Raw genomic sequence first — 24,006 nt, 5'->3', positions numbered from 1 at the left:
TTTCAGTTCTTTGGGGTATATACCCAGAGGTGGAATTGCTGGATCACATGGTAATTCTATGTTTACTTTTTTGATGGACCTCCACGTATCCAGAGGATGCATCATTTTATATTCCCACCAACAATGCACAAAGGCTCCAGTTTCTCTACACCCTTGCCTCTTTGCCAACGCTTACTATTTTCTGGACTTTTTTTTTTTTTTTTTTTTTTTGACCGTAGCCATCCTAATGGGTGTGAGTTGTTATCTCATGGTTTTGATTTACATTTCCCTAATGACTAGCAATGTTGAACATCTTTTCATTCGCTCATTAAGATAAATATATATTTTAAACCTTTGAAATAAGGCTACATATTACAATTGTCACAGTTTAAGCTGAAGTATTTTTAATTGGATTATATAAATCCATGGTTTTTAATAAGCATCTAAGAAAAGACAAAAACTAAAGATTCTCCCAGTGTCTTTATTTTTTTTAGAGACAGTAATATTTTCATAGAAGGAGGCAAATCAGTAAAACAAAAACAGAGCCTTCTACAATCAGGTTTCCTACCACTGTGCTCAAAGTCACTACTGAAATGTCTGGCAAACCTCACTCCTGTCTAGTGGTGATACAGCAGGTTGTTGCCAAAACAAAGGTGCTCAGAAAGAAAAGGAGAAAGAAAGAAAGAAAGAAAAGAAAAGAAAAGAAAAGAAAAGAAAAGAAAGAAAGAAAGAAAGAAAGAAAGAAAGAAAGAAAAGAGAAAGAAAGAAAGACAAAAAAGAAGGGAGGGAGGGAAGGAAGAAGACAAAACAAAACCTTTTGAAGAGATCAGTAAAAGCAACTTCTAGACACACTAAATCATGACCTAAGTTCTTAGTCTATTATTCTTTAATTGGCAGACCATGGCTCCCATCAGCTTAAGCCCACTTTTCAAAAAGCCATTTCATTTGCTATCAGATTGGCATCTAATTAGGCAGCACCAAGGGAATGAGTATTAGCGATGCCTATTTTATTTTTGGCAACACATAATTTATACTGATAATACCCATATACATGAGCTCTGGGAAACTGCTAGAAAAATCACATACACTCTTCCTACCAATGGGATGTTTGAGTATGGACCAATATTTATCAAAATGTGAAAGAGGTAGATACCACACACACACACACACACACACACAAATGATTAGGAAGAAGGCTGGCATATCCTGCAAGTCTGATTTTGGTCCATTTATCAATGAAACTCTTCTCTAATATGTATTCTAAAGACACAGGAGAAATTATAATCATAAACTTTACAGTCTTCCACCTGGCTTGCTTCTTGCTGCAGTCAGGCAGAAGGAACCATTCCAGTCAGCCTAGAGTGAAAAAATATCCAAGGAAAAAATCACTTTCTCTCGTTACATTAGTGAACTGAAATATGAGAGCTCCACATTTTGAAGAGAGAGAAGTACGCTGGAACAGAAAGGCGGTGGCAGGGTAAGAGAAGGGGTGATTTCCCTAGAGGATAACCAGAAATCATGCACAAGTGAACTGCAATTTCTTCTCAACTCTTCCCACTTAGTGGTCAAACCAACAACTCCCTCAGCGGTGAGCCTCTCCCAGCAACGGAAAATGAAGGGTGATGTGGCACGAGGACCAGGGCAGGCAGAAATAAGGAGGTGGGGGAAGGCTGACGGACCGTACAGCTTTCTGAGCTTGCAACAGGTGAGGCACTAAGCTGTGGTATTGACCCAGGACACCAGACTGATGCAAGAGTTCTTCTTAAGGATAAGCCCTCTGGCTGATAAAGAAAGGCAGAATAGTAAAAGCAGCTGAAGAAAACAGACAATATACTACCCAGAGACCCTGTTGATAAGGACGGTGGGGACACACTTCCAGCACCATTTAAGGGTCAGAGTGACCCTTAATGGGAATTAAGGGTGGGAATTAAGCAATACCTATTCATCAGGCTGCCCACCTACGTGCCAAGAACTCCTGTTTCAAGAACACAGGGAAGTCCTTTGAAAACTGGCAGTTTTCTGGGCTCAAATCCTCAGATACATCTGAGCAGTGTGCCAGGCTACTCATTCAGAAACAGCACCACAACTTGAATGAACAGCACTGTGGTTCCATTCATCATTAGTGTGATAAGGAGCTTCCAATAAAAATAAATGGCCCAACATTAAAATTCTCTTCCTTTGACCATGCAACCTCCAGCTTATCTTAATTACATTAGAGCTAATGAACATTGAATTTGTGGGCTAATCAGGAATGATCAGCCACCCATCTGCCCTATTCCAGCCTATTCCCTTTAGACCCACATCTGAACCACTGGATTAGGTACAAAGAAGAGTGTCAACCAGAAGAGCTAGTGAGAGAGGATCGACAGAGCTACTAACTGACAACTAAGAGAAGGACAGTGAGGGTCTGAGACAAAGTGAAAGGTAGGGAACAGTAGGGACAAGAAGGAAAGAAATCCAAGGGAAGAGAAAAGGAATAACCTCAAAGGCTGTGCGGATGTGTAAAAATTAAAAGGAAGGAAAGACAAACCACAGAAAATGACAGAGCAGTGGAGAAATTATAAATTAAATTGGAATCTTTCACATTACGTGTGTAAATCTCTTTGCACACAGTTAAGAAAGGAAGGCAGGAAGAGAACTGGGCAACTGAATTAAAAACAGGTGGGGAGCACTCGAACCCCAATTTCATAAAGGGAAGAGGGCAATATGCTTTGACTTCACACCCGTTTATTATTGAGCTGTTGCTGGCTTTTAGAAACTCTACATATGTTCTGATAATGTTGTTCTGTTTTTGCTGGGATGCACCAAATGGAAAAAGATAGGACACATTTGTGGATTTGTAGCTTGTTTTCTTGGCATTTCAGCAGGACATTGGCAAGTTATTCAAACATGAAATTACCACCAAAATGCCAGGAAGCTGCTCACCTTTTGTTTGAAAATAATTCTTGCTCAGTGGTTAGCCTCTTGGTGTCCAGAGAGGTGAAAGGTCTCCCCCCATGCCGGCCCCCAACACCGGAACATCTCCCTCACAAATACATATGCACACATTTTGCACTGTGGTATGTCACTTAAATGTTTTGGCTGGCTGCACATTTAGTCTCAGTATGGCACAACGTTCAGAGGCTGCCAATTCCAGAAACACATTCCGCAGGGTAAATGGATTAATAAGGCTCAGTGGCATTTGACAATCCTAATTTAATTTCATTGGTTCTCTACAGCAGGAGAATCAATGTTGGTGAGTAACTCACTGAAGTGTGAACAAGAAAAAGCATTAAAAAAAATTTTTTTTTTCAAATCTGAATCAAGTGAATTCCTCTATTTCCAGGGATAAATACTATTGCCAAAAATATACTTAATAAAATTTTAGGGATTTTTTACTCTGATAATTAAAATTTTCGGTCATTTAAAGAAATGACTTCGGAACATCTTCTTATAAATTAGAGCTGGCAAGCTCCCCTGCTGCCCTATCTCACTCACGTCAGCCCTCCTGAGACATTTCCACCTGCAAAGAACATTTTAATGAAGCACACTGAGAAGCGTATGTTTTCTTTATTATTTTTTTAAACGACATAAATAATACATAAACATATTTTACTTGATAAGAGTTATAAAGTAAACAGCAAAACGGAGGTTTTCCCTTCACCCCTATTCACTTTTGCCAAGACAGCCACCGTTGGCAGACTGGCATGAACCCTTCCAGCCTCCTTCCGGGGAAGAGCTGCATTTTTAGAACCAAGTTCACATGACTGCTAACCTTCCTCCTCCCTCCGTAAAGGACTCCAGTGGCCTAAAAAATCTCTCACTCCATAATGGGATGTTTTGGAGAGATTTTGTTCTTTTAATTCTTGTCAGAAAAAAATGGAGATAACACATGTTAGTAAACAATCTTGGAGTATCTTGAGGGAATGCCTGATGAAAAGTATTGCTGCTCTCACCGACTTAGTTATCATCCTTTGGAGCACCAAGCTCCAAGCCTTTTTTTTTAAGAGCTTGGGGAAATTGTTAATATAAAAGGTAACACAGAAAGTCAAACTGTATGATAAAAAAAAAGGAAAAGAAACAAAGGAAAATTATTGATGGTCATACCTGCTTTTCTGAACTGCTGATTCAGTAGAAATCAAAATACCACTTATACTGCAATAAATGAATTGTCTGACCCTTCCACTTCAGGATTAATTTAATAATTAACTGGCGAATCTATGTTTCAGATGCATTTCAGTTACTAAATACACACACAGATACAAGCATCGTATCTTCCTCCAACTCCCTAGAACTCCCTCTGGTGAATTAACTAAGTAGGAGAGCTGGGTCTAGGACACAAGCTGCAGCTTCCAGAACCTGTACTGCGGGTATACACTATGCCCTCACAGTTCAGCTAGGGCCGTTTCTTACCCTCTTCCGAGACTCTTCAATGGCAGACAGCAGGGCATTGTCCTTCTCATTCTTCAGGAAACCCTAGGAAAGGGGGGGAAAATGACACAACTGAGGTTAAAATTAACCTTCAAGTAATCAAAAAAGTATACTGTAGGGGGAAAAAATAACTATAAGGATATGTACTATCCTGTCCACCTTCACCCTGACAGAAATTTCTTAACTCAAAACCATCAGAACAGATGGTTTTTCCAGATGTTTCCTAGTTCCTTTCATTCTGGGAAGCACATGATGGCCGTTAGAAAGTAAAGTCCCCATGGAACAGTAGCATGAGTCCCACGTCCTGTAAACATATCAAATGTGAATGAACAGTCAAGACTGCTCTTCAGTATTTCCGACCGGCCCACATTACAGATATAGCTTTACCTATGCGGCCGCTCACAGTGCTTTTTGGTCTAGATTTCTCTATTGCTTTCAATTCATTCTCCAGTTTCTTCCTACTGCAGTAGAAGCATCACCATTCATTCATCCAGGTGTTTTCCACTTGTCAATGGCTGGGATACCCTCCCCCCAAAATCTACACATTTCTTCTGGGGTTTTGCCATGTGTACTCCCTATCTCAGGTCCGATGATATCAGCTGCTTGTTTAATATGGGTGGGAGGAACAGAAGACAGTCCACAAGTCTGGTTAAATATGCACGGGGCTAAATGCCTACAAAACACAACCACACAGTAACACAATGCAGACCTAGTTTCAAATCATGGTGCCTCCATTTACTGATGGCATGTATTGTGCAAAGTCACCCAAACTCTCTATTACTCATATGTAAAATGAATATTAAATGAGATAATGCAATCAAGTGCTTGACTCAAGGTTTAATACATGTAGCTCTATTATTGGAATCAATTAGATTTAGATTTGTTGGTGACATCAAAGAGAGAAATGCCCAAAAATATGAACTCTCTGAGGGAACATAATACAGAGTAGAGTTAAGCTAAAGATTTTAAGATATGCTAAATTAAAAAAACCATTATTTAAGATATGCTAAATTTAAAAAATTTACTGTATGGTTAATTTTTTTTAAGTTTATTTATTTATTTATTTTGAGAGAGAGCAAGCGGACACAAGCTTGGGAGGGGCAGAGAGAGAAGGAGAGAGAATCCCAAGCAGGCCCTGCACTGTCAGCATGGAGCCCAATGCAGAGCTCGAACTCACGAACCACGAAATCATGTGCCAAAATCAAGAGTCAGACGCTTAACCTACTGAGCCACCCAAGCTCCCCATGGTTAATTTTTGGTCACCTATTATATTTTAACAACTATAACATTTTAATATATGTTATTCAAGCAGTCCCAGATATGAAGTTGCTGATTCTTATGGGGGGGGGGGGGTGGAAACAGTGCGGGCTGGGGGGGGGGGGGGAGAGGTACTATAGTTGGGCATATAAATTTAAATAAAATATTACTAATATTCTAGGTTTCCCTGATCTCTTACGTAGTCGCCCATGATTCTCCCACACCTGTCACACCCCAACCTGGCAATACATTGGAATGAACAAGGGTAATGGCCAGGAGCCCAGGAAATGCTCCTCTCATAGGCTGCTCTGGGCAGTCCCTGTGGCAGCTGAGGGCACAACATGAAGGCTGCTCCAAATACCTACGCTGCTATTTGGTGGTGGGGTGGGGTGGGGTGGGGTAGGGTGGGGTGGGGTGGGGTGGGGTGGGGAAAGGCATCGTCACTTGTTTGCTAATGCAGTGGCCTCACTAAACCAGAGCACATAAAGTTAGGACCCTGTGTGGTGCATTCAGAAGGAGGCAGCTTATCACCACATCCCTGCCTTTGGCCAGATGTGAGATGATGGGAAACCAGACACAAGATGATGGGGAGGATTTTAACAGATCCTTATACCCTTCCCAGCAAATGAATCAATTCAACAAACCTTTACTGTAATTTCCCTTTCACAAGCAGTCTTTACTGGCTAAAGTTAAAGGTTTTAGTATCACAGTTTATAAACAAAGCTATGGAATTGTCACTGAATGCTGCTCACAAACAAAGAGTAGGCATAGACTGTGCTTTGCTGCACCTCTTCCCGGCTGCTGCTCTGGGAGGTGGACTGTCTACACAAGCCACCTCTGGGGTAGGGGGGTGACAACCACTGCCTAACCAGGCCTGGTGTCATTTTTTTTTCTTTTTAGTTGGGGTGGGAGGGGCTGTGCCCAGCACCCCGTGCTCCCTCTGGACTTCCTCTGCTCTTTCCAGTGACCAGCCCATCCATCCAATTCCTTTAATGTAGCCACGTCCACATTTAACCCAGGTACGTGTACACACACACACACACACACACACACACACACACTCTTAAAACACAGATGCAAAGCAATAATCAGATACATTTGTTTAAAAGCAACATAATTTTCTGTAAGAAACACAATTCCAAATTTTCTAAGAGACGAAATGTCAAGTAGTAATGAATGAAAGAAAAACAGATGGTGCTTTAGGGGCAGATTATACTCCTCTTGAAAATATTCACTATAAACCTACATTCCAAAAGTCTCACTAATAAGTAAATCAACCACTTGTGCATGAGCATCACATTTTAGACATCATCTTCCTATGAACAAAGACCATGAGCCATTACATACCTCAACAACTGAGCTTTCTTCTATAGTGCAAACTAGACCCCCAAGATACGTAGATTTTGAATTTCAATTTTTAATCCTTTATTCCTCTCTAAAATTAAACACTAAAAAAAGGCTACATATCATATTTTATTTTCAAAAACAACACACTGGTGACCTATCTTTTGAAAAGAATCTTTAAAAGAATAATAATTTATGCAGTGGGAATAGTGCCGGGATCCGTGTGCCATCTAGTGGCAGTTACTTTCCTTTAAAGAACACACACCTCAAGGGAAAATAACAAATTAAAGAACTAGTCGGGCAGAAAAATACCTGCCTCAGCCCAAGTTTCGCACAGATCTCTCCCCTGACTTCCCTTTTCCACATGTTTCCTTTCCTTCCAATTCCTTCTGTGAGGCACCTCTAACACCTAGCATCCCAGAGACATGCCTTTAGAGCTCATCAGAGAATGGGCTTTCCGTAGGACTGAGGGCGTGAAGGGTGAACTGAAGGTGCCTTTTCTCATCGGGTGGGGCTCCCTGTTACAGAGAAGACCCTGGTCACCTCCCACTAAGATGCCAGTCATTTAGCTGTGACCCTCACAGCACCACATCCCTAACGCCCCCTCTTCTTGCCAACAAGCACTTTTTAATTGCTCAGAGTCTCCCATCTAACCGGTCTATTGCCAGCCCACTCAGTAAAAGAACACTCCACAAACATCTACCGGCCTGCTAAGTAAGATAACTACTCCTGACTTCCCCATCTGTATACTGCTCCTCACTGCCAGAGTCCTGGAAACTGACCCTCTTCTAACTGGCTCCTTGAATGCGTTTTGGTTTCAAGCTTTCTATAACATATAACAGCTCCCATTCAGCAAGCAACTAAGGGCCAGACGCTGCTCTAAGCAATGCAAAGACATTATGGCTAATCTTTTAACAATATGAAAAAACAGGCATGATCACTCCCCCCGCCCCCATCCACCCCTTCCCCATTTTACAGGTAAGAAACAGAATCTGAGCATTTAACTAACTGGACCACGGTACCCCAACAAGGATAAGGAAGAGGCAAAATTTAAACACAGTTGTCGAGACCAAATGTTACCAAGACACTTAGGGAATAGTACTTCTATTTATTCTATATTTTATTTTCTTCTAAATCAAGAAAATAAAGAAAAACTTCCTTTTCTTTCTAAACAGGTGGGAGTCCAAGAGGGAAGCAAAGTATCTTTAGTTTGTTTTCTTTGTCCCCTATTATTCCCCTTTACAAATGATGAGTTGAAGGCTCAGAGAATTCTGTTATACCAGTACAAGTAAAGGTGAACCCTTTCATGGCTATGGGGATGACGCCATGCTACGTGTGCATTACACATATCTGGGTCTAGTCCTTGCTTTTAACCCAATACTAAGCTATCTCTCGGGGCTGCCTAACTGGATCATACTTTAATGCAGGTCCTTAATTAATATAGGTTTAAACGTTGAAAGGGCCAAACGAGACGGTTTCTAGAGCTTCTATCAACCCTACAATGTTGTGGTTCCATATTATTTAGATCACCTAGTTCGTTAGTAGCAAAGCCTGGACTTAGAAACCAAATTTTCTGACCCCTTTTCTACCTTTTTCCATCCTACCATACTGTCTCTATCACAGCAAATCAAGGTAGAATAAACATATTTTATGACTGAATATTTATTCATTTCTTCCCCTTATGTCACACAGTGAGGGGAAGAATGAGACAATAGATAAATATCAAGTTTGTGGCATTCCTTGAGAATGGTGTTTTTCAAAATGTGGGTCAGAACCGGTAAATGGGTCATGAAATCGATTAGCATTTTTTTTAATGAAATAAAATGCAACAGAGATATGTGGTATACGTAAACACTGTTTTGTGAAAGTTTCCTTTCAATTATATAGTTGAAAGCATTTATATGTATGAAGTGGGTCATGGTGTAAAATATAATGCTTCTAAGGATCACAGACAAAAAGCTGGAAATCATTGCTCTAGATGTCAACTCTATGGCGTCTCAAACTCTTATTACTGTTTATTGCTGTGGAACAATACACACTGTACAGCTGTCCAAGATCTCCAGCCACGTGTTCCATCTTTAACAGAGGAAGTGGGCTGCCCTGTAATGTATAAAGGTTTCTCCTGCTATTGAAAGTAGAACATACCTTTGAACCCTTTCGTAAGTTAAAAAGAAATAAAGTGAAGAAGCAATTACCATTAACACCTGTGCAAAAAATTCCGAGTTTTCCCAGACCCCAAAAATAAACTCTCTTAGGCTTTTCTGATACCTTGAGGCACATCTTGTTAATGGATGCACAAAATAAATCAAGAGAAAGCACAGATGCTCACAGACACAGTTCAAAGAGCTCTGGCGGCTGAGGCCGAGGCCGCGATGCCGGTGTGGCTCCCAGGGAAGGAGTCTGGTGATGCTGCTTTCGCCGCCACTGCCCAGTGCACGCTGCCTCTCTAACTGCTTGCTACAAAACAGATGCTGAAGGCTATTTTTGCTTTTCACCTTTTTCATAAAAACAAAAGTCCTCTTTGAATTTCTTTTGGTTAGCACACAGGTACTAATGTAGGTCTTTTATAAAAGCAAAGTGGCATAACACAAACTTTTGAAAAGCAAAGGACACCTGTACTAACCAAGAACCACCCAGAACATAACCGCAAGCTAAGCCAACTCTCCTAAAAAACGTGTGGTTACATCTCAGGTACCTGACAGCCGAACGAGCTTTGAAATGGCGCACGTTGGGAAAGACAGGCATGAAATGGCCTTATTTTTAGTCACCAGGCAGACTGGGTCTCACAATACAAGTGGCAGCTAACTCCTACTGCAGAAGACGGGAGTGGGCACAGGGATGTTTTTGTCAAATGGCCAAATTCTCTTAGCTTATTTGCTTCCCAAAAGTGAGAACTGTGAGAAATAAGGGTCTCTGGGAGAAGAATTCTGGTGTCCATTTTAGCTAGGAAAGTAAGATGGCGAAAAGTGCTTCCCATCTACGAGGAAGAAGTGCTCTGCCGGACAGTTACGTAAACAGTTTGAAATGAAGACTCTGAACACAGATTTCCTGGCCGTTAAAAAATTAAACAAAAAAGATACAATGATATGGCAAAAGCCGTATTTTACATGCTCCTTCCCCTTCAAAACACAAAAGACCATTCCGTGTCTCTTCCCCTTCAAAAGATCAACTGTCAACGGCAATCTACTCTGTCAAAAATTCAAAGTGAAGCCCCCACAGCAGGCCAGACTGCCTACGAGAAGGTATCTGACAAAAACACATAGTGAGTGCTGTAAAAGCCTTGTATCTTCTCTCATTTCATACAATGTACAAATTAATAGATCTGTAACCAATATTCCAAACCAAAATAATAACACAAGCAAGCAGTGACAGGAGAAAATGGTCACTGTGGATTAAAAAAACATTGCCAAGATACAAGCAACAGCTAAGAAGGTAATGAAACAAGGAAAAGAAAACTAAGCAGATCAAAAAATAAGCTTAACAGACGGAATCCTCAAGAGGGTCTGTTCCAAGATGGAAACCAGAATTCCAATAAGCACGGCAAGTAGCCATTACCTTTAGATAGTGAAACGGAGAAGTGTCTGATTTCTAAAAAGACAGGAGTGTGAGTTATACCCATTATCCTGCTTCTGCTCATTCTGAGTAAAATGCCTATTCCCTTAACCTCTCCTAAATTTCCCATCTTCCCAATTTCTGAACAAATGACCTCTTCTGAAACCTTCTCCTGGGTGAATTTTTTACAAAAGTAAAACTGCTACTGGAGGAGAAAGTGAGGAAGGACAAAGCAAGATGCTGTTTTCAGATGGGCACAACGGAAACCCTGCCAGTGCTCAGAGCCGCTGGGCCTATCAGATGGCGTGGACACGCTTTTCATTAGCTCCCTTGTGGTGCCCACGGAGAACGCCTCGAGGAATTTGCAGGTGCAAAGAGATGTTCATTACTGATAAAGCCTAAAAGATGAACAGAGAAATTTTTAAATTTAAACATTTTTAAAATCTGGGGGGATTTCATATGGTCTTATAGCATGTTTGGTAATTTCATCAGAGAAATATTTAACGCAATACAGTAAGAATACATAAAATGTCAGCCTAAAACGCCTAAGAGACGGTGAAATCTTCTTTTGCAAGGAATACGATATGAATAGCAAATCCAGGCTTTATCCTGCAACTCAGGTATTTAGAGTCAATCCCATAGCTTGTTTTCTACAAAAGTTTAATACTTTAAACTGTTCTTCACAGACCGCATCATATTTTGAAAAGCAGATGCACAGATAGAGGTCTTTAAAAAATCCCCCTGGAGGGGAAGGAAAAAAGAAAAAAAAAAGAAAAAGAGGTTAGAGTGGGAGAGAGCCAAAGCATAAGAGACTGTTAAAAACTGAGAACAAACTGAGGGTTGATGGGGGGTGGGAGGGAGGGGAGGGTGGGTGATGGGTATTGAGGAGGGCACCTTTTGGGATGAGCACTGGGTGTTGTATGGAAACCAATGTGACAATAAATTTCATATATTAAAAAATAAAAAAATAAAAACATAAAAAAAAAAAAAAAAAATCCCCCTGCAGGGCACCTGGGTGGCTCAGTCGGTTGGGTGTCCGACTTTGGTTCAGGTCATGATCTCGCAGTCTGTGAGTTCGAGCCCCGCGTCGGGCTCTGTGCTGACAGCTCGGAGCCCGGAGCCTGCTTCGGATTCTGTGTCCGCCCCACCCCCTCCGCCCCTTCCCCACTCACGCTCTGTCTTGCTCAAAAATAAGTGTTAAAAAAAAAATCCCCCTGCAAAAAGCAGTGCTAAGCTGGCAGCTGACATCACCAACTGTACCATGTTTTTAATGCTGTTGTAGGATCTTTCACTGTGCTTTTATGCAAAAGTCTAGCCACTCTCATTCAGCAGGTGGCAGCAGACCCTGCAAGAGTGGCTGTGAGTCCCACCATTTGCCAGCTCAGCAGATCCATAGGCCTGCAGGCAGCTCTGGAGCCACAGGTGGCAAACCCTGTCGCTGTAACATGGCGCCGCATGGGCACCAGGCCATCTGTCACTGTCAGGCTTCAGGGTCCCATTTTGTACATGGTTTCTACTCCTGGGCTAAACAAAGGACCACGCAATCAGGTGACAGATCTGGGTCCATTAAGGCAAAACAAATCAGTTGCTCCCATAATTCAAATTGGTTTAAAGAATGGTCTACAAATTCTCACAAGTTAAATCTACCTCAATGTGTCCAAGGAGATTCTAAACCTAAGAACACACAGCTCTGAGTAGTGCCTCCTTCTGGATCTGCCTAGGGCCTTCTGGGCAGCACTGACTTAAAGGGGCTGGCATGCCTGGTCTCTTCAAGGGCATGCCAATCCAGGCGTGATGAAATTCCACCTCACCTGTCTGTGCCGTCTGGAAAAGCCACAGGCCTTTGAGAGAGCCATTCACACGAGTCCACCTACTGCCTTTTGTGGACCCCTTCCTATTATCTTCTCCAACCCACAGAAGAATGAAGAAGAGAAAGAGAAGGGAAAGTAATTACCATAGAACAAAAACCCAACTTCCAAGATTTTCAGTACTGAGTAAAGAAAGACAATGTAAGAGGCGGGACTCACCATGACCCAGAAGGGAAGGTTTTTGAGAACGGGGACATGCCAGTCCCGTGTGCGGTAGTGAGGGGTGCAGGAGGGCACAGCACACCTCCCTTGTCAACACAATGTAGGCACATAACTACTAGATGCCTCTTCCTATTTCTACACCAAGTCATGAAGCAAGGGCTGCTTATCAGCACTTTGAGTTACTGTCCTTGCAAAGTAAGGCTGAGGTTAAGTAAGGGCTGTCCCCCCTGTGAGGGCCATTTAAATCGCTTGTGCTACCGCTGCAAACCCAGCTGTGCCCTTGCAGGGAGCCCAGGGCAGTCCTGTTATGTTACCTACCTCTGGCCATCCAGGAAAGGAAAGCAATCTGTTCAGCTCAGTCATTGGGGGCCACGTGCAGAGGGGGATCAAGTAGTAAGGGCACAATATAGACGAGTAGGATCATAAACGAGGGCGATTTAGGCACTAGGGAGGAAAAAATGTTTTCGGCAGAACACCCCTCCCCGCCTCCCAAATCCAGCAAAGCCCTGCAGTAACCTTTCAGGGTTGCATAAATGAGTTTCCCCTGCTGGTCACAAGAGGTCTGGGGAGATGATGTGGCTTGCTCAGTGCTGATAACCTTACCACTTCATGAAAAACAAGCCAGAGCCTGTGTCCTAGTGAAAGAGGCCATGATGCGGCAGGATGTGCCACGCTGCAGTGGCTTGGGCCTCTGCTGGCCATCCTCTTCTCTCTCCACTACTAGAAGTGGGGCAGGGAAGAACAGGAACACTAGAAGCCAAGACAGAGATGGAGGGAGGGCAGCCGGCCAACTGTTCTCAGACTGTTGAGGTGGCCCCATGGGAGAAAGCAAGGTCAGCAACTCTGAACATTTTATCTCCCTGCGCACCCCCCTCCCTGCCATCACCAAAAAAAACTAGTGCACTTGCTCAGGCTAACCTTTGGGGACATAAGAACAGGGGGGATTCTGAAAAGAAAACTTCAATGTAGTTTTGCAAATGGTATGTAACAGTGTGGCAAAGTATGTCTGGCTTTAAAAACCAGCACCAGAACCCTCTCCTCACTCAAGGGTATGAACAGATCAAAAAAATATTAATCCCATAGCCACCTGAAGTGACAGGAAGGTAAGAAAAGGAGGATACGCATTAAGGGATGATAAAAATGTTTTAATAGGTCTTTGAGGAACTGATTTCCATCTCGGAGATGGATCGGTCCACATTCAAAGAACCTTGGGTACTCAAAACGCACTGCGGTATAAAATGGGAATGCTCCAATAATGGCCTTTATCGTGGCCACCACTGCCCCCACCATCCCCCAAACCCACTCTAAAAGAACTCAGTAAAACAACCTCATATTGTATTAAAAAAACAAGCCACAGATCCCCTGCTTTGCTATCTAGTGTCTTTTCCCTTTGGAAACAGGAAACAAAAGCAAGATCTGGGGGGTTGTGAGAGTCGACAGCGGAGGGTGTGTCTCCAAGCCAGTGAGGTGGGAACCTAGTGGGTTTGGCCAGGCCATGCCAGGCCGTCTCCACAGCGCTCAAGATCCAGTTCTACTTAGCAAGCAAAAGGCGCGCCGCTGGGGAAGGCCATGTTTGAGAACCACGTGTCATATTAACTCCCTACTGGCACACGGTGTCAGTCACTCACACTGCAGTCGGAAATCACAGCCCCTCCCACTATGCAGCACTGCCTATGCCTACGGGACGGATCATCATGGCCGTCACAGAAAAGGGAGCTTTGGTTTTGCTGCAGTTTCTTCTTATTCAGAAATTCTTTTTCAGACATTTGTCTGGAGTCCACTAAAACGAGCCAGAGACTTTTCTAACTTCCGTTGTCTTGCGTGGAATTTGCCACGGTACGCTTCTGCCCTGATAACAGTCGTTGGGATTGCACTCTCTAAAACCTCAAGCTTGGAAACGTTTTGACTTCACCCTGTCAGTGTTGAGGGAATACCACAGGATACACCATTCACCATTAATCACCATGGGTACAGGAAACAGAAAACACTGCTTAGCTGGAGTGGCAAATACAAACAACGGGAGAGAGAGCAAGACCACTTTACGAATACAAACAGCCTGAAACTGACTTTTCACCCAGCCCATCCTTACTAGGAAAAGGGACAAGCTTGCACTACAGGATCCCTCATACCTTACAGCTGGAGGAATGATCTGCTGGGAGGGGACGTCAGAATGCCCGGCTCCATCGAAGCTCAGGGCAGACGGACGTGACGCTCATGACTATCCCAGGAGATGAGCACTTCCTCCTCTGAGCTGAGACAACATAATGGACCTAAAAGCTCAACTTGCAGAATGCCTTATTTTTCAATGTTCGTTTATAAATGACAAATTTATAAATGCCTATCAACACAGGCCTGGGAAGACTCCAGGCACAGTTCAATTAAGTCATTTCTGGCAAGACGAGTAGGAACATCTCCATGAGTTAAGCGGCTGAAGTAAATATAGGTTTTGCCGAAAGCTCAATCCATTAGGGCCACCAGTCACCAGTGAGCCCACAAAGAGAAAGACAGGCAATCAGATGTAGACAGTAGCATACAGAGCACAGCAAAGATAAGGAGTCAGGTGGCCTGAAGTTAGGGCAAATCAACTGCTTTCCAGATGGATGACCTTGAGAAAGTTATTTAACTACTGTAAACCGTACTGTATCTAACTGCAAGATGAGCTGATAATACTTCATAAACTCTGAGGCCGGCTCCCAAAATTCCAACTCCATGAGACATGGGAACAGGTAAGAAATTAGCATTGTCCTACTACCATGACTACAGTTCACTTCCAAAATAATCCATACCTTGAACCACAAAGAAATGAACTTGGGTTTTGAAGGTGGCAACATATATTTTAAATATAAAATAACCAAAGCCCACACAGAGCTAGAATGAAAACAGACTCAAAAACAAATAACATCTTTTCATAGGAATGCTGGCTTCATCTTGTCATAAAGGAGACTCGTACTGTCCTGTTTTCTAAAATCCATCCTCTACTGGAAGAAGTTATGTTTCTACGTTTTTTTTTTAAAGAAAGAAGAAAACACAAAGCAAGGAGTTTCAAAAGCACTAATATGAAATATTAAAAAATGTATTTTATCCATATCTGTCACCAATTTCTTAAAAGGAACAATCGGAAGCTATTGAGATATAAATGCTAATTAAGTCTTTTACTTCAGGAAAATCTCAAAATTTCCATCTTCAAACAGGATAAAAAAACAACTGTAAATTGGCAAAGCAGTGCTACTAGAGGTGTCCTCAAACTTGATTAAAGAAAAATAACTCATGCGCTCCACCTCTTATCACAGTGTTCGTGGTGACGCCATTTTACTCCTTCCTCACTGCCATCTTAGTGCCACGGAATGTTTCTAGCGGGCTGGCCGACATGCTTGCTTATCTACATTATGGCACTGCCAGAGCATTCAAAGGTTTGATATGAACATTTTTTTTTGTAGCAAAAAGAGCGAGCCCCTGACTCTTTATTAGCAGCTAGGCTAAAACTGCATGAGAAAACCGAAGAGCTTCTAGATTGAAGAGACTCGGGAACCCCCCATAAGTATGAGAAAGGAGAGCCTCTTCCCAGGAGCCAAACTTGAGTAGACCATGGTAGAGGCAAAGCACCGGAAAGCAACTGGGTCTCTGCTATCTCCCCAGAGTATCTTGTATGTGATTTACATAAAGCCAGAGAAAGAAAATAAGATCAGAATCTTCAACCAAGTTTTACTTTAAAAATTTCAATGGAAGGCTTTGTGACACCCGTCAAGCCATCCAACCAACCATTTTATGCAAGCAAAGCTGCAGTTAAAATGGGAGTTCTAGTTTGCTGCCCCAGAACTCTTTTATTTCTAAGTGCAAGCCTTGTGAAAATCAAGGGGAAGGAATCCCTTTGCATTCTACCACACATCTAAACAATTAATATATTAAATGTCCTTCCCAGGGTTACAAAAATTATACAGAGATCTAGGCTCTTCTGCTGCAACCCTGAGATTTATATAAGATTTATGGAATCTTTGTAGGATTCTGAACAGGGCTCAGGAAAGTGAGCCTTCCTATTTCAATGAAAAGACTGATGTGGAAATCCTGCTCTCCCTTAGTTTCAAAAACATCTATCAATTAGAGAAAACCAGCATTCAGTGAGTAGGATGAATAACAGCTAGAGCAGTAGGACTTGCAGGAACAGCTGGCTTTATAAATTTGGTATCAAGTTAAAAGGATTCTCGGATACTCAGTTCTGTGAAGATTCAACTCCTGAAACAGCTACTAAAGCATTTTGAGCAAATTCTTCATGGTACAGTTTACTGTAAAATACACTTACTATACATTCTTCAGGGTTAAGTGCCTTAAAAAAAATAAACACAGAAGTCAAAGTTAAAATCCACTTACTTCTCTTAGGAACAGCATAAAGGAACAAAGGAATAAGCCAGTCAAATCCAATTAATTTTAAGAATCAAGATCTCTAAGCTTACAATCACAAACAAGAGTTTTCCACAAGTAGCTTTGAAGTCACAACTATTAATTAAACAGAAGACACTAAGAATTATCCCCATTAAAGAGTGAAAGTCTCAATCTATTGATCTTTTAGGACAAAATCTTGTTTTGTTAAAACACTTTTTCTTATATATTTCAATCAGCTACTACAGATCATTAACATGGAAGGGTTTTCTTCTAAAAACAAAACAAAACAAAAACTAAATTAAAATCCAGCAATTTTCTTCAGGATTGAAAAACAAACTCTTTGTAAAAGACCGTGAAAAGATGCCTGAACTCTTAAATATAGCATATTTGGATTTTTTTTTATCCCAAGTGTCATATTCACCTTTTGACTAGTGATAGATTCATACCTCTCATTAACTTAAATTACCAAATAATGAATCGAAAACATGTGTTAAAATCATTCATAGAACCTATATTCCAAACATATATATATATATACACATGTATATATATCTTACACTTGGTTTCTGACACACACATAAAAAAAATACACCCAAGAACCTCTGTTACACCTTTAATATTTGCAGCATTCATTTAAAAGTCTATTTTGCCCTTTCAACCAAAGACAAATTTTCAATCTCTCCCCGCTATATGAGTATATGAGAAATACTTACTGTAGACAAAAGGATTCCATTTTCTTTCTGAGAATATTCTCCACCCTCTTAGAGAACTCTTCTATGCGGTATGCAAATTCATTTTCTGAGTTTTACAGTCACAAAGCTCTTGTGCCACAGAGCCGAATGTAAATGAAATGGCCCTGCAGCTGCCTTCAGAATGCAGCTCACCTCAACCATGATACAGCTAATTGTTAAAAATGGTGGCTGAGACATTTTCCATACATTAAATTAAGGAGCTCTGATGAAGGCGCTGGCATCCACCCACTTCAGACAAAGGAAAATAATTTGCAATTGTACCAAGGCACGGATAATTGAGTCATCTCCCATACAGGGTCAGTGTTAGAGGTTTCCTCCATCTTTACAAAATGCAAACCACAGCTCATTGTCTCATCTCACAAATCAATTCTTTGCAATGCTGCACTGGGTCAGAGTTTTAAAGGAATCTTAGTCGTGGGCAAATCCAGATCTCCAATGCTGAGATGAGCAAAATTCTCAGTTCCTCTCCCTTCCCTGAGCAGCTCTCCTCCGTTCCCCACTTGACAGCTCCTCAAATCTTCCTATTGTTAAGAGTACAGAAAGTCCCCCACCTCTGAAGAGAGCTTAATCTCTCAACTAGGTGAGCAATTTCCAAGTCCCTGCTGCAGAAAGAAGTCTAGACCCTACAGGTCCCATGATACAAATACATTCCTTGGGATAAAAAGCTATACATCACTGTCTTTTTCTGTTGTTTGTAAGGGAAGGCAACAAGCAAGCTGCTTTTTAACGCTGATTAAAAGCATTTTCAACTCTGATATTAATCAAGGTATTAAAAGTGTTATAGGCAACATTTATAATTTTATTACCCTCCAGATAATGCTTACATGACTTAGGAAGTTTTCATCTCATGTACTGAAATCACATTCTCTACACCAAAAATGTGAAATATACTTAAAGGACTCGTACTCTTTTGAGGATGAATTTAAGAAAGAAAAAGTAACTACCTTAATTTAAATCGCCTACCTGATAATACTTAAAAACCCATATCTTTGATGTTATTATTTAATTCTTATTTAAAGCTTTATGCTAAAGCATTTCCTGTGAGATAATCCCAAATACTTCCAATATTACTTCCTCCCTATAACAAAATATAAATGATTAAGGCATAATACACACACACACACACACACACACACACACACACACAGTCACCTACAATCCCAAAGGATCTGGTTTTATCAAAAGGAAATTCTATTTTAATATTTTACCTCATATAAGAATTCTACACTTCACATGCATCTTTTTAAAAAAACCTTACAAAGTCCATACTACTTATTACTTAAAGATGAAGTCTGAAAAATCCAAAATAACCAACTATTTAAATCTTTAAGCAAATACCTCTCTGCCCCACCCAATGGATTTTTTAAAGAAAAATATTAGAATGACAAGGCACAAATCTGAACAATTCTCAGGAGAATCAAGTACTTTTTCTATCAAATGAGTTAAATCTTCTGAATTTACCTTGAAATTTTAAACAAGCCAAGATCTCGTCTTTCAAAGGTACTGCAACAACATGCTGTCACTCTATTTACTAGGGTGCATTTCTCTTAATTTCTTTACAAAACATAGGTAATCCTACCTGCAGCTCTCAAATTTTAGGAGTTACAGACCAGTCGATGCTGTTGGTCACTGCAGCTCTTCCATACCTTCTATGTGGGATGAGCTCCGTTGGAACCAGTGCTCAAGTTTTTCCCACTCCAGACAGCCAGAATTCAGGGGGTGTGGGGGGGGGGGGGAGGAAGAGGAAGGGAGAGAGGAGAGAGATGGAGAGAGGAGAGAAAGAAGAAAAAGGAAAAGAGAACACCCTGCAAATGTGATATGACTGAAGCATTAAAGAGTCCAATTAGACAATGAGACTGCAGGGTCCCCTTAAAAAGGGTGTCCTGCAGCCCCTGGGGCACAGCGTCATCTTTCGTGCTGCTCCACACAAATTCAGAGAAGTCAGCTATCAGTTTGAAAGCACAAACTGATGGGAGTAACAGTTTATAGGTTACAGAAGGGTATTTTATTGTTAACGGACTGTACCAAGTTAAGATTTAAGAGGGGGAGAGACAACATGTAGGCAAGGAATGCTATGATACTTTTTCTTTTCCGACCCAAGCCACTGCAATTACTCTGATGTGAATTTTTGATGACTTCCGACATCTTGCATGGTTAATAATCGCTTCAGCTGTCATGTTTGGTTAATGTGGAAAATGCATTTGCTGCATTGTGATGCAATGCTGTGGCCACAGATTGTAACACCAGTTGTGAAGCTGGTCCCTTAACTGAGCAGCAGGAATTTGCACATGCCATGATGCTAAAATAAATGGTAGTTAAAAGATTTTATACAGCAGCAGACAGATTCTGCCATTTTAGCCTACAGGATGTGTAGATCCAACATACACAAGCATCTCAGATCGCCGTGCCCTCATCAACTGCACCATCCTTCAAACAGAACAGTACATTCACCATCTTAAATGTTTGGCCTCTCAGTAGTTAAAAGATTTCAATACTGTTTAAATAACTATTCAGATTAATTATAGCTTTGAACAGAACTGAGGCTATTTTGCGTTTCAGGAATATACAGCCAATGAAACTGTCAGTGACACAGGAAAATGCAGACCTTTTATTAACATATGCTCGGCTCAACTGTCACTTCTTCGTACAACATTTAGGGAAAAATATATGATGTGTAAGTAATGAATATTCCCATGCTACCGTACTGGTTTTTAAAAGAGCTCCTCAGACAGGATTTTTTTTTCTTCTGTGTTTTAATGTATAACCTGAAAATCAAAGACTACATTAAAATACTAACATATGTTAGTATTTCATTGTCACTAAAAGAAACTCAATGCAGCAAAGAACTGTGCAATTTCAAGAAAGCTTGTGAAAAAGCAAAGATCAAACTGCACGAAGAACCATGCATCAGATGATTAAAGTCAGGCTAGTCAGGTAGTGGACCATCATTATCATGGTGCAGATTGCAGGAAAAAAAAAAAAAAATCGAGAGAAATACCCTTCCATCTTCAAAACCAAAAACCACAAACCCTACAATTGCAATCTGTTGATTGCAAAACCAACACCTATACTGCAGAACCAGAATGACACATGGTATTTGCCAATTTTGTAATGTATTTTTATACAAATATTAACTTGGCTACTTAGCATCTAGAATTTGGCTACCTGGGCTTCTTATTCATCTACAGTCATCATTTTGGTATTTAAAGAAGCAGAACCAAGTTAGACTTTGTTGCTTTAAAAGAAAAACAATTAATATAATTAACTTAGATTTCTTACATCAGAACTTTAGCCAATTAAATGCTCCGAGTTGAGATGTTGCAGACATTTCTGCCTTTATAAAAAACATGACCGAAAAAGAATGAACATAGGAACACACTGGGGTCTGAACAGTGCATAACGATGAAAGAACTTCTGCTACTAACATAAAAATCAACTCGTGATTTCCTTTGTTTTATTCACTGTGATAGCACCAAGTGCATAATTTGGAGGTGCATGCGTTAACAAGCACTGTAAAGCAGAAGAGCATTCTAGTTTTGTTTCTTCCCCTAACTTAAAATTAACTGCACCAACAGTGCTATTAGGTGCCATAGCAGGTATCACAGCAGTTGTAGCTAACATTGAACAATTCAAGCTTTTGTTGTTGTTGTTCCAGACCCAATACAAGGTACCACTAGCAGCTCAGAAACCACACAAGGAAGGGAGGAGGGGGGAAGGGAACGTGTGTTGGGGGTAGCTTTGAAATTAACCAGGCTCAGCTTATGCTCCAATTACCGAACAAAAGACAATCCTGGGGGACCTCTCTCTGAACCGTTGCAAGAAGCAAACTCTTTTGTTTCTGATCAAATAAATACTGCATTGGAGCCCAGTCGGTATGCAATAGGAGTCTCTGCCTGGGGACAGAAGGGGCAAGAAAAAAAAAGAACCCCCAAACCCCTGTGTGGTTAAGTCAAACAATTTTACTGATGGTTAAAACCTATTCCCAAGGGAGACATCTGAAGTTCACCACAGGAGAGTGAGAAAACCCACTTTCATTACTAAAAAAACCCTCCTCACTGAGTCACTATTAAGACATTTTTCTCCGACAGAACGGCCAACAAATAAATTAACAGGATATTTCTTTACGCTAGAACAAATTGTAAACAAGCTCGGATTCTGTCTTCCTCCAATCTAGGAAACCAGATGAGTTGCAAAATATTCTGATTGCAAAGGACCCTGGAGCAGAGGGTACAGAGAAGTGTTAACTAACCTGCTTCAGACCCCAGGGGCCTGAATACGTACGTAGAGATCATAAAAACACTGAAAAGCAGCCACCTTACAAAGGAGGCACTTCTCTACTTGTTTTATCACTAGCTGAACATAAAGCGATCAATTCCTAAATGTTTATTCGGTAGTCTATTATTTATTTTTGTTTTGGTTTATATAGACCCAAGCACCAAAAACTAGAATAAAAAGGGTAGACAACCAATGAACTCAGCATTTATTAATATAAGGGATAAAAATGGGCTTGTTTATACAAATGGAGATCATGTCGGATCCTTCCGACCAAAGGGATCGACACGTTTCAAAACCCTCTGTGCACCACACCATTCCCAACTACAACAGCTAGTTGTACACCAGATACACGCTACATAAAAAATCTACACGCCCAAAAGTGTAAAGACAGATGGAGCTTACTGCCACAAAGTGGATTTAGGTCTCTGTGTATTTGAAAGATCTCCGAATTTCAGGTGAGGGCTTGGATTCTCAAACAGTATTCTATGCAAAATCCAACAAAGCACACCTTTACACAGTTCCTTAGAATTCATTATAATGAGACTCTTTGATAGAAAAGCTTCAAGTTTGTTATTTCTATATCCATCTGTCTACAGATCCTACCAATCAGTCCATGAAAGAACTTCTCAGCAAACTACAGGTATAGGACAAAGATTTTTCCGAAAAAAAGTAGGAACACTTTATCCAACTTAACGGCATCCAGATGCTGAAGACTCTCTGACCTTCATATAGTTAAATGGTTTGAAAGATTTCTGAGTAGGAAGAAAAGGGGGCCAATTTCCTTAGGCCTACACTTGAAACCCAGCAAGGATGAGACATTGTTGAAGGTGTGGCATTGGTATTCCTTCTTTTTTTTCTACCTGTTATCATTAATAAATAAGATTATAGAAAAGAAAAGGCAAGCCATCGAAATTCTGTGGTTCAGGTAGAATTATAATAATAATCGCCAGGTGAAATTACCACGTTCAAGTGAACCACTGTAAAGCTCTAAAGTACCATGACAATATGCAGGGCTTTATGCAGAAATCAGACTTTGACAGATCCCTGGTGAGCTCTGTTCTACCTTCTGCCAGGTTCACTGGGCTGCTGGGAAGATAATGTAATATCACTGGTGGGTAAGTGCTTTTAAGAGTTAGGAATGAGAGGCCATGTGAGGTTGGGCAATTACTGTGCCCTACCCCCTAGCCTTCTAAGGCATAGCTGGATCTCGCTTCCCTTCCCCTCCATCACCAACCTCCTCCTGGCTGCTCTCTCCTCACTGAGACCTTGTTCCCTTGCCCCATGCTAAACATTCCCCCTCCCATACATTCATTTTTACTGCCACAATTCTTACCTCTAGACCAGAGGCTCTGGAAAATTCTGTCTGGAGTTATTTTCTGAACAGTGCTTCTTATCCTATCTCTAAATGTTTCAGGGGCATTTCTATGGGATGTCTTGCCAGAACATCAAAAGCTGAAATGAAATCTCAACACTCAACCAGTTAATCTTCCTAACTTCTCTGCCTCGACCGACAGCACCAATCCTTCTCCTCATTACAAACTTCAAGTTATTTCTGAACATCCTTCTTAAGCCCATCAGGCACCAAGTGTGGCAGATGTTTTATTCCAAGCATCTCTCACACATCTTTTCCTCTGCGTTTTCTCACCAACCCACCTGGTCCTGGTGTCATCACCATGCCTGGATTATTACAATTGTCTCTGAACACCGCCTCAGCAGGTATCCTTTCCACTGGCCAATCCAACTTCCATGGGTCTCCACACCCCCCTCCCCTTCTTCTTGACATTTACCTGCTCCAAAACTTTCAACAGCATGTGCTGCCTACACTCCACTACTTGGCAGTCACTCCTTCCACATTTGATACCCCCTCCCTGACAGATTTCATTTCTTAGCACATAACTTCTGTTCTCACCTCCCTGACTTTGGTCAGGCTATTATTCTCATATCCTCTTTCACTTCCTGCAAGCTATGCCCATGTAATCTTTCAAAGGCCCATTCAAATCCTGTCTGTTCCGGGGGGGGGGGGGGGGGGG

The 24,006-nt window shown here is 41.2% G+C and overlaps 1 protein-coding gene across 4 annotated transcripts in view; it reads right to left on the bottom strand.

Moving 5' to 3' along the window:
* Positions 1-24,006, bottom strand: part of NUP93 (nucleoporin 93) — a 104,112-nt gene that overhangs the window by 31,476 nt on the left and 48,630 nt on the right. The window contains exons 1-2 of one of the 4 annotated variants that reach the window (XM_060650749.3): positions 19,281-19,654; positions 4,372-4,434 (exon numbers count right to left, since the gene is read on the bottom strand). Coding sequence is in view for 1 of the 4 variants with exons in the window: in XM_060650746.2 (XP_060506729.1) it covers positions 4,372-4,434 (63 nt within the window). In the remaining 3 variants the exon portion in view is untranslated. Of the gene's footprint in view, positions 1-4,371; positions 4,435-14,701; positions 14,723-17,662; positions 17,684-19,280; positions 19,655-24,006 lie in introns of those variants that run through there. The other 3 variants (XM_078438733.2, XM_060650750.3, XM_060650746.2) reach the window with 3 other exon arrangements.

This window comes from Panthera onca, chromosome E2 (assembly GCF_046562875.1).
Source record: "Panthera onca isolate mPanOnc1 chromosome E2, mPanOnc1 haplotype 2, whole genome shotgun sequence".
NCBI lineage: Eukaryota > Metazoa > Chordata > Mammalia > Carnivora > Felidae > Panthera > Panthera onca.
Note: the sequence above shows the minus strand (reverse complement) of the source record. Positions and strands in the feature narration are given on the sequence as shown.